This window comes from Diadema antillarum, unplaced genomic scaffold (assembly GCF_040938485.1).
Source record: "Diadema antillarum isolate AM-2024a unplaced genomic scaffold, OU_Dant_1.0 seq00000699_RagTag, whole genome shotgun sequence".
In the NCBI taxonomy this organism is placed as follows: Eukaryota; Metazoa; Echinodermata; class Echinoidea; order Diadematoida; family Diadematidae; genus Diadema; species Diadema antillarum.
The window spans coordinates 366080-378364 of NW_027271604.1; the positions used below are offsets into that span (position 1 = coordinate 366080).

At 40.0% G+C, this 12285-nt stretch overlaps 1 protein-coding gene across 1 annotated transcript in view; it reads right to left on the reverse strand.

The window, feature by feature from the left end:
* LOC139737695 (ras-like protein family member 12) overlaps positions 1-12285 on the reverse strand; it is a 66770-nt gene that overhangs the window by 35399 nt on the left and 19086 nt on the right. The window contains exon 2 of the mRNA XM_071648375.1: positions 9755-9811. Within this exon, the coding sequence (XP_071504476.1) occupies positions 9755-9811 (57 nt within the window). The remainder of the gene's footprint in view (positions 1-9754; positions 9812-12285) is intronic.

Here is a 12285-nt window from a genome sequence, read left to right on the forward strand (position 1 = left end):
AGTGCACGGTGTGTGAGGCATAGGTGTAGAATTATATACCTGTACCGTCTCTTGCCTGCCGTCCGCTACAGGGCAGACCCACGGTAAACTTGGAATAGATCATAGACCCGTCTTATCAGTCCAAAACAGCTTATACAAGACAATCAAGCGCGAGAGAATCAATGTCGACATTTTTTTTTTTCAGTTTACTCATGATTCGCCAAATTCTGGATGTCGACGCTCAAAATTCAGTATAAATTGTCCTAAAATGCTCTAATTTGAAATGAATGTATAGAAAAGAGACTAAACTAATTAAACTGCACATCAACATGAGTGGCATCAAGGAGACTCACTTTGCTTTATAGAGATGAGTACAAGCCGCGTGCATTGTAGGAATTCACTTTATGAAGGACAGCCAATCCACAGAAGTGGTCCCCCCCCCCCTCCTCTTCTCTGAAGGACGCAATCTAACTGCGTATAGCATCATCCCATGCGCTTGGCAATAGCTTGGCATTCTGGGAAGTCTGCATGCCCGCGATTCAACGACTAAAGAAAAAGTCATCGTTTTTCTTTTAATAGTATTATTGGCTATACAGTGCAATGAGAATAATTACAAGTAGAGTATGAATATTAATCTGTGCTGGAGATCCGGGAATATAAGAGTGGACAATTATGTCGTGAGTGATCTTTAGAACAGGAAAATTTGAAATTTGTTGTATCAATCCTTCTTACATTGCGAGAGAAATATAAACCACGGATCTCATAGTTATGCTGAACGTACCTGGGAAATGCACAAATAGACAAATGGAATAAAATGAAGTTAAGTAGAACTTAAGGTCAGCACAATCGTAAGTAGCAACTGTCGTGTGGAACATTTTACGCATGTGGTTCACGACACCTAACAGAATGACATATAAGATATTCACATAAAACAGACGCGATGGTCGTCAGGCCAACAATGTCCAGCTATTTGGCCTCCACGTGGACGCCTGCGTGACCATGTCCGAAGTCGCGTGCCTAGATGTTCAACCTCGTGGTTGGACACGCTAGGTAAGTCATAACATCTCCCCATAATGCAAACATCGTGCATCAAGGCACATTGAAAAAAAAAAAATACGTCGCTGAATATTCATCACACCTCCCTCCCTTCCGCCCCATAAATTGCGGGTGATGTTTTTGCATTCTACGGCTTATCGATTAAAATCCGTCGCCTCTGATCACCTTAAGCACATTCCAATGTTGCCGTGGCTCTCAAGAGTCAAAATCTGGACCTCTCGGTGAAGTGCGTGCGTCATGATCTTCTTATAGTACAAAATGAACCCGCAAACGTTTTGTACTAAGATTACGGGGAATTACATGGACTTGAATAGTTGGGCATGGCGGGTAGAGGATAAATTGATTGGTGCGGCAAACGGCGTGATTACAGTAGCTTTTAAGTTATGTAAACCTTCAGCGGGTGAAATGTATTCCGCTCCATTCCTTTTCTCCCTCTCTCGATCCCCTTCTATCCCCCCCCCCACCTCCCTCTCTCTCTCTCTCTCTCTCTCTCTCCCCTCTCTCTCTCTATTTATCTTCTGTTTCGTAATCTAGGTTTCGCGTCATTAACATCATAGAAAGATCGGAAGAACTCTTATCATAGTCCAATGGGAGGATCAACGCTGACTACCTAGCTCTTAAAATGTCATCCCAAGAGGTACACGGGACTAATCAACGGGCGCTAACAAATCCATGGTGTCAGTATCGCTAAACTATGTCAGGTATGATAAACATTACGCTGAGTGCTCGGCAATCGGACACAGTCGATACTGGTCCCTGGACTCACTTCAAAAGGATTTCGTCCCCTTGGTCGGTTGCCCCTACACCAACACCCTTCTAATCGACCCAAATTGTGATTAACCAGCAAGGACTAGATACAGTTTTGAAAATATGAGGGGGAATGACCCATCAAGTCAAGAGGTAAAACCTATAAGAAGTGGTTTATCAAATGAATGTGTACACATTTTGTATATCTGTCCTGTAATACCGTTTTTGAGCTCCGATGCTGACCGGCTTCCAGCGATTCTTATATAAAGGAGGTCATCGTGATTTCTTGAAAGCAAAGAAGATAAACACGCAAGTTCCTAGAAATGATAAGGTCTGCCCTGACTTATGCACTGATCTCTTCTGTTATTGTTTGTCCATTGTAGAGACGAGACATCGCACCATTTGACGTCAAGGACGGAGTACCCCCTCAAGTGCCAAGTTCGTCACGTTCCATAAAATTCAAATCTCTACTCCGCACTCAAATTGATTTTCTTTCATGAAAAGAATAATATTAAGTCAAGCGAGCAAGCAGAATTTCATTTTTTAAAAGGGACACAGTAATAAAATTATGCAATTTCGAATAGAACATGCTCTTGCAAAACAGTGTAATAAACCACAACTACATGTATATGCAAATTATACAAGGTAATGGTATGTATCTCCTTCAAATCAAATTTGGCAAACGAAAGTTCTGCTGGTCACTGTTTTTTTTTTCCTAATAAAAAAAAAGTAATGTGCACACGTAGTGCTCGAGATAAAGGACAACATGGATGGACATCGTGAAAACATATTCGCGCATATAAGAGTAGGTGTCATCAATTATTAGTAACGTATTCAGTATTAATAATTCATTCATTCGTTCATTCATTCATTCATTTATTCATTCATTCATTTATTCATTCATTCATTCATTCATTCATTTACTCATTCATTCATTCGTTCATTCATTCATTCATTCATTCATTCATTCATTCATTCATTCATTCATTCATTCATTCATTCACTCATTCATTCATTCATTTATTTATTCATTCACTTTGTATTAGGGGACCAACGTGACCTTCACAAAGATTGCATTTTCGTGGGAAATGATTTCAGTCTGGGAGGGGGTAAAGAGAAAGAATTTAGTACGACAAATCGATGGTGTGACAAACATGCATGTCAAGCTAAAGTTTGTGCTTTTCAAAATCATCAATTTTGTTCATTTGCAGAGGGTCCATTACTCTACACGGAAAGTCAATGCGAGCGAATCTTGGATAACGTATGGGCCAATGTCCTTGGGGCCGAATGATACGTCCCTATGGAGAAACTTTGATCATCAACTCTCAGAGCGTTGAGACCTGGGGGCATTTCATGAAGCATTTTGTTTGACAAAGTTGCCGGACAAATTTGCTCGCAGCCAATCAGATTCATGGATTTCAGAAGCTTGTAACAGTTTGTCAGAAAAATATCCGACCAAAATGCTTCATGAACCCCCCCCCCCCCCCAGCCATGTATGCAAAGATGTGGATATCAAACGAAAGCTATTGAATTATGCTACTTTTGTACAAATACGGCGAGGGGAAAAAAAAAGGAAATTGAACTTTGCGGGAGCGAATTAACACAAGAATTGGGAATATCACTCCTTTTAATGTACTCATACGCGAAGGTAACGATTCACGTATGTTTGACTCACGAAAAAATATATTACCCAATGGTGGTGCTATACAATGCTGTGTTATCTTCAATTCTAAAGTGATATGACCACAATATTTTGCTTGGAGTAGTTATATAAATATGTTCGGTTCACGTCTTAGGTAGATGTAGAGTTGTTCGTTTCTATCTTATATACGGGCAGGGTGAAAAGGAGGCACACAATATTAAATGACGCAGTCAAAATTTATCGTGTGCCATTTGCCGGTGTTTATCTCGCTGTTGTCAGGCAGATACACATTTACATGCGATCTATGTATGCTCCAGATAGTTGCCACTAGTTCCACACAGGGTCTATACACAGCGAAATGTTATTACATTAACCTAAATTTTTGACAAGTTTCATGGGACGATATATAAAGGGCCCAGAAGAGCAAACTCTGCCTGCTCAAGGACGTCGAGCGAGGTTGCTGCGATGAAATGGCAAATAAATTGGAAATCAATCTCGTTCTGATAATTAGGGCCTTTGTACCTTTCCTGTCGCTCTTCATCACGTGGTCATCCACTTCACTACTCTCCTATTTCTCCCTCTCCAATGTCTATTGCTCGCATTTTTCACATCGTAGTGTGTGTTGTCCCTTCTGATTCTCTGTAACACCCTTTCTCCTTTTACCACGTGCACACAGGCACTTTATGACGTTCCATTTATTCAATATTACACTTTATACATCTGCCTATTGTCTACTTTTTCTGTTTTCCCCCACACCTCTGTATCTACATTCTCTCGTCTGTCCAAATTCCTCATACTTATGCCATTATCTCACTCTGTAATTATCTCTTTCTTTGTTGTCTTCCGATGCCATTGTTTCTGTGTTCTCAAGTCCTCTTCAGTGCTGTCACCTTTTTCTTTGTTTTCATGTTCTCTTTCCCTCCCCTGTAACGGATTTTCTCACGCCAAGAACCCCCATCAAATCCTCTTACTTTCCCGCTGCTACTGACATTGGATAACCTAGATCGTCACGCGGTGACCATAATTCTCCTAAAATGGAAGCGGTGGGTGGTAAAGCAAAGCTTGCGTCGCACACCAATATCTCCTTTTCGTTCGAACTGTGCCTTCCTAAGTATCCTTGTGTAGGTGCGTGTGTATGATGGTGTGTGCGTGTGTGTGTGAGTGTGTGACTTTGTGTGTGTTTTGTTGCGTCGTGTTGTATGTGTTTCTGTGTGTGATATGTGTTGGGAAAGTGGAGGGAGAAAACTAGTTTACCGCACAACATGACGTTATCGTAAAATGAGTTAATCAAATTCATTTCATGAAATTGCATGCTTGTTCCAGTCCTAAATGATATTTTCCACCGCTTCTCAATAACAGAACTAGTTCAAGTCTTTTACAGTTTAGAGTAAGTTGATATTGAATGCGGTTCGACCCTATGAGATATCAAAAGTCATTGGCTTTCTCATACGTCATGGATTTTGATTCTTCCTGGTTTTTTTTAACTTATTAAGTGACTACGCTGCATCGTTCTCTCTTCATCTCTCCCTCCCTTTCTCTCTCACTGGGATATATATATATATATATATATATATATATATATATATATATATATATATGTATATATATATATAATGGTATATATATATACATCTTATATCTTTTTCGAAGCATGAGATATTATACAAATGTCATGTGTCGTGAGTGTGACATGGAGCTGCACAAAATTGGACGATGAAACTATCTTATGTCAGGATGAGTCTTTTTTATGTAAAATTCATTGGATTATCCTAAGCTATCAATATGAAAAGAGAGAGAGAGAGAATCAATAGACACAATGATAATGAAAGAAAGAAATGTGAAGGCAAACGAGAGTTTTACATAATAATATGTAATACACACACACACACACACACACACATATTATATATATATATATATATATATATATATATATATATATATATATATATATATATATATATATAATATGTATAAATAATAAGAGGAGTCCCACGAGGCAAACTGCTTTTTAGCTTGTTAACCCACACTAACTATTACCATGATACGCAGTTATCATCAAGTGCATTCTAAACACCAGTGGTGATTGAAGAGTTTAACAGTGGGTCTCTACGAAGTTGACGCATGCTCCCTCATCAGCCGCGGAGATTCCATCACATCGCCGCTGTACCGGGCTATGATGTTACCAGGCATCGACGGCGCACTGGGATTCGTTGTTTTTCCCCCCAATAGGCTCTCTATCTACTGACTCTTAATACTCTTGATTTCTTCAACCATGACATTTGAGCGATTCACGTCACAACCAGGACTGGAATTGGGTGTAATAATAGTGTCACGCGTTGATTGAATGTCTGCGCAGTGAGGTATGACTTCATCTGCCATACTGGCAACAATAACAGTTAACATGGATCCCAGCGACAACAAAGAGGTCACTAGAAGAGGTCATCTTCCCCCTGGCTTGCAGTCAAGGCGCATTAAGGTTACGAAAAGGATAGTTTAGGACTGCGCTGGTGTGCTACCTGGTCAGGACTGTGTGCCCTGACTAAATTTTGATCGTAGAGGAAGCTGCTGAAGGCACTGTGAGAATGTTCGCCGAGCTGATGATATCGACGACTGGGGAAACGAGTGACAACTCAGAAAGACGATAATCAGAATCATAGCTAGCAACTTTAGAACTCTTTGCTTTAATTCACGACAGTTAACGATACTGTAGTAATGATTCCAGCACATTATCGAAAAAGAGACAAAGAATTCAAACAGTTGCCACTTCTTCCTCAAAGGCTCAAAACCAAAGAGAGAGAAAAAAAAGGACAAAAACCACAATCAAACTAATTGGTGACATCTACTCATAACGATGATGATATTAATGCCTTACGGACCGGGAAAGGCTACAGGACGCGTCATTAACATCATGGCAACCATGAATTCTGATGTCTGCCATCGAAGTCATAGAAAACTTTCATCGAACTTCAATATTCAGCTAGCATGAAGAGAAGGTGAAAGCCCTTTCCTTCCTTTTTTGAGTTATTTCCAAGGCATTACAAGACCTAAATATAAGAATATGGAATACAGGTGACGAAAATCCAACATACAGAAAACTCTTGAAAAAAAAATAATATTTTGACCTTTGCTAAAAGCCGCAAATAAATATAATTTATTCGTAATGATACAAATGCAACCAGAAACAATAACATACACGTAAACTAACAATTAAGCCTAATAACATGCCATCATCATTATCTAACATTTTCCCCGCCACCATGTATTTTTTTTCTTCCGAAAGACCTTATACTTGATAGAACGACATATTCTGCGCTCATTAGATTCAATTTCATCGTAATCGCGACATTTGATACCGCCTTTCCTCGCCCTCCCCCCTCTCTCTCTCCCTCTCTCCCTCTCTCTCGCCATTTCCCATTCTCTTTCCAACCCACTCACACTTTCCCTATAATGACTAAGATATACACACGCACACAAACAAACAAACAAACAAACACACACATATAGAAGATAATTTGCTATAGCTATGTTTTCTGGTGCGTCTTCATTTTTAAAGGTCCTCGTCCTCTTGACGATACAGGCTGTTAAAAAGTCATTTATGAGAACTTCCTCATCTTTTCGTCTTCCCATGAAATATGATGCGAACTCTTCAGCTGCGTACTCATTCGCCATCCCTAAAAACTATCGGGGTCATCTCACGAGCTCAACACTCACGAGTTCCACGGTCCACGAGCCAGACATTGGAAAAAAGGTCAACGAGTCACACGGCCCACGAGCTACATACCAAGTGAAACAGGCCCATGAGCTAGGCACTACAGGCAAATAAGGCCCACAAGCTGGACACTAGAAAAAAAGGCCATTAAGCTCGACATTACATACTTTAGACCCGTAATGTAATGTAAAGTAATGTGATGTGACCAAGCTGGTTGACCCGTTTTCGCCTTGTTTCGAGCTGAAGGGCCTTAATTGCCGAGTGTCTAACTCGTGAATCGTGCAGCTCGTGGGTCTATTTTCATTGATGTCGAGAGCGTGGGCCTTGTTCACTTAGTGTCTATAGCTCATGGGTTGTATAACTCGTGGGCTGTATGACTCGTGGGGGTCGAGCTCGTGACGTGCACTCAAAAACCACCACTGATATTCTACAAGCTAGTTTGCCGGTGACATGCATACGAAGAGTTTAGTAATAAATTGTCACGGGATTAACAGCTATAACTCAACTGAAAGAGACCGTGCAACGTTATGAACCGATCTGTTTCAAACCACATTCGTGATGTCATCACGTAATATCACACAGAATACACCACAACGGCCTTTATGCATCACGTACTCCGCGTTTAAAGGTTGCGAGAAATCGGAGAGGGTTTATGTCGCTAGTCATAAGTGATTACATTAGGCATTCGAAATCCGATTTCTTTACAGACGGCGGTCAGAATTATAGACGTCGCATGAGCACATCAAACCAGCATTCCGCGCTAATGTATCCGGGTCTGAATGACAATTTCACAAATACAACCGTATTCATATAAACGATGGCAGGAAACGCTGTCAGATGTAACGGGCACCGACTTGTAACTTGGGTTCAACAGTGAGCATTTACTATTCCAACACAGATTGGCATTCCGCAAATTCCAGAGATTCTTCCGTATGGTATCTTTAAGTAGACGGATAGATTGCGCTTGACAGGTAGAGAAAAGGGTTCTTGCCCGTCACGTCATACAAAGGCCGCAAAACTCATCTATACGGGCTAAACACCCAGCTCTTCCGACGATTCATGCTAAGATTGATCTCTTATCCATGGGAGGAGGACACATTTTTTTTCTCCTTTTTTTGGCAATTCGATTAAGATAAGATTAATATCAATGTATATAAAATACAAATATCATACGGAAATACAACTGAACTTCTACGGTTGCAAGAAAGTTCAATCAGAAGATCAAGACATTGCAAATGTTTTTGAATCATTGACGTAATTTGTTCTTCTGTATACTGCTCGTCCCTAAACACTTTTCTCAGCTGTTCTTTGCTAATCATTGGAAAGGACTCGGCATGCAACGCTTTAATGGAATCAAGTATGCTCTTATATCGAATTCTGTCCTTTGCCGAGACGAAGAAACCTTTAGAACGATTTAATCCAAAGTTTGATCACGAGAAGACAGCTGTCTGTATGAGGAAGTAATTTATGTCACCTATCTACAGTTTGAGTATCATAGCGTGCTCCCTCTACCACCTTTGCGACACCGGAATATTCCGGCGTCATGTTTGTTTTCCCTTGTATATTCAATAAACATTTTCAGTGATCGACAGTTGGCAAATGTTCAAGTACATGACATTTTGTATTTTAAGCACACGATACTGCTTGTTTTAGCACCACAGACTGGGTAGCTTGCTTCAATGCGAAATGTCGTAAATTCTGAGTCGTCACGCACGTGCAAGTTCGTTCGTCGACCACGAGAGAGAGAAAAAAAAAGTCATGTAGTGCGATGTGATCCTCCTCACGTCAAATGCTGCCCGCATGACAAGGGGGTGGATAGAAGACAATTTGATGCAAATTTGAGCGGTAAAAAGCATTGCCGCTGACGGAGTGCGTCTTTCAAGCATCTAGACAACCAGGGCTTGGCAATTAGCATGCATTTCTTACGTGCATCAACTTCCTATTCCACATACAATCTTGGAGCCGAAGACCCTTTTGTAACACATCGCCTTGTATCTCTCTATGAATGAGGAGTCACTTTATTGTAATTGACGGATGTTTGTAATGGCGAGATCAGTTTACATTTTGATTTATGTATTTGTTTTCCAATTTTCCTCAGCACATGCGCAATACGAACATTCCGTCAGCGTGGAGAACGGAATGGTGAACATTGCGTGGCAAAGATTTCTTGGCGTGTGTTGTGCGTCGTGTGTGCGCGGGAAAAATGTTAGAGATGTTTCTTCTTCTGCAAGTGGGTAATAAACACTGTTTCATTAATGCCACGAAAGAAAGACCAAAAAGTAAACATAGGCCTACAGAGTATATTTCCTTGATACGAGAGTTATCAAGTCATTGCAAAGAAGGAAAGAGTTTGCGCATTTGCATAATATGTAAGCGCAAGAATGAATGAGGTCACTGCATTCAAAGACGAGGTTTGCCCGTATTCTGTTTCATCAAACTTATACTGACGACATCCAACGTAAAGGTAGAAACTAAACAGACATTGAAACAACTAATAGGGCTACTTACTAATACATATATACATGCATACATAATATTATGTAAACATAGATTTAATGAGCATGGAAATCATAATAATATGATTTTTATGTTCCTTGTATAGAAAATTTTCCACTTACCCAGTGTAGGGTCGTACTCGTTGATGAATCGCCTCGTTATGAATTTAACCGTCAGAGCTGGTGAAAAGGAAAATGTGACAAAAATGGGACTTTAACAGCATAGAAACAATATAAACGTAATGAGGGTAGTTCACATACATTCATACTGTAAAACGTTTGAATATGCAAGAGAAAATCGTTTATTTGAAATGGCTTACAACTGAAGACAGAAAGTACGTGCGGTTACATATCACCAATTCTGGGCATTTTCCAATGGCTTACTGATGTTTTAATTGTATTTATGGAGGAAAGTGACAAACACAAACATTTCTATTTGCGAATGTGTGTACGTATGTGTGTGTGTGTGTGTGTGTTTGTGAATGTATATCATAATTTATTATATGCACGTATTGCGTATGTGTGCATGTTTGTATGTATTAATTTGGTAAATGTGCACGTATTTAGTAAGTAAGTATGAATGCACGTATTAGGCCTACAAGTAATATATATCATTTTTTGTGTGTATATGTACGTCAGTATGTATATCTCTATATCTTCCTTCTATCCCCCCCCCCTTCCTCTCTCCCTCTCTCTCCTGAGCTCATCACGAGAAAATTAAACTTCAGATTGGCGGGTATTGCAAAGGGGCTAGACGCGATGATATCTAGACGGTCATGGCCCGCGTAAGAGATATAGACGCTCAATTGCCCTCGTCATCTGGTCCATTTGGGCTCGTCGGATGGCAGTAGGCTTACTTCAGCTGTATGACAAATACACATTTCTGAAGATGCTCCACCCCGATCCTCCACTCTACTCCATCCGAGACACAGACAAACTCTCACATTCCCGCAGACATTATGAAGACAAATTATGAATAAATTATATTGGTTAAGGTATTCACAAACTGTAAGTTTCCTTTAATACTGTTATCATTGCTATTACAACACCGGTTGGAATGTGCTCTGGAAACGATGTATTTTTCTATTTACGTTTGGTGAACAGATGCGTTAATTTCATGCATAATTAGTATGGGTTTGCCAATTTGCATGAGCAGCTAACTGTGATTAATATCAATTTTCAGTGTAAAATTGTAATAATAATATTAAGCCTGAATAATGTTACAGTTTTTTTCTGTTCTGCCTTCGATTTCATGGAAAACTCGGCGTTGCTGTTTATTCCTTTTGATAACGCAGTTGAAGTCAATCTTAACACGGAGCAGAGATTTTCATGCAATGGTAATTAGTCCATACTTGCACGTGCTTTAATCCACTATACACATCCCGAAACGATAGAAGCAAACGGCTTCTGGTTTCACAGAACACGCACGAGTCGGCGTGTGAAGAGAGATATTGTCTTCCACTGCTATGTGTATACCACTGTATACAATGAAGTGGATAACAAAAATTACGCCTTCTGCCATGTTGGCGTATCCAAGGAATGGAAATGGCTTCGCTTATCGGTATCCATGGAAACCGTCCATAAAGGCTAGGCATGACCGAGGCCTGGGTCGGCACATTGTTGCACACTGTTCACCTTTACCAGCGTCTACAGTCTGGTTTCCAGTACAATATCCGATATTTTTCCGAAGGAGTGTCGGAAAATATACCGCATATTAGGATTATTACCATCAATGTCTTCTGATAACCAGGACCGTTGTTAAAAATGAGATATATATGTCTCAGAGTGTCATTGAAGTTCTGACTGAAAAAAAAATAACCCCTGGGAGTGTAATGAAGATGTGAAACTTCTAACATAATGTTGTTTTGGTGATAGGGGACAAAAACTAATGAAAGCTCTCCAAAAATTTTGGAGTTGACAAATATGGATCATGATAGTTTGTCCAGGTTGGTCATTGTTCTAGTCAGAGAACATAGTTTCCATGTTTCCAATTCTTCCCTTTTCTCTCTCTTTTTTCCCCTGAAGATTAAGAGCTATACACCATGAGAGAACATATTATTCATCACAATACTATGAAGAGTTTATGACGCGTCAAATTGGACATTTCTCATTTCTTACCCTAAATAGCGAAAGAGTATAAATCTCTTGTGATTTACTAGGCAAAATGTAAAAGTAGGTTTGGGGAAAATTACTGTGATAAAGACTGAGATGTGAAGGGTTAACTTTGGGGGACATGTTCGATATGTCGCGACATGCGAGTCGACATTTAGATTCAATATTTGATCCGTTCACTACCGGAGATTGAGTTGGGTGATTGACAAGGAATGGTCCCTCTGCTTTTTAAACTGTTCTCGAGATGCGATCTCGGGTTTCACGAGCCTTTTAGCCGACTCTTGCAAACTCAATTTTTTTTTCTCATTTTGTACAAATACTGCCGAGGCAGTGTTTCAGGGTATTGGGAGGCTTTCGAACATCTCAACTCTTTTGAACGGTGCTCTTGAATGGTGCTCCGTTGGCTACAATAATACCCCGTTACCCCGACAAGAGCGATATTTAGGGGGATACGATTATGCGATGTTAACGATAATGCGAGTAATTTGAATTTTATTCGATTCAATTGAATATTATTCAAACATGTGAAAAAAAGTATCAAC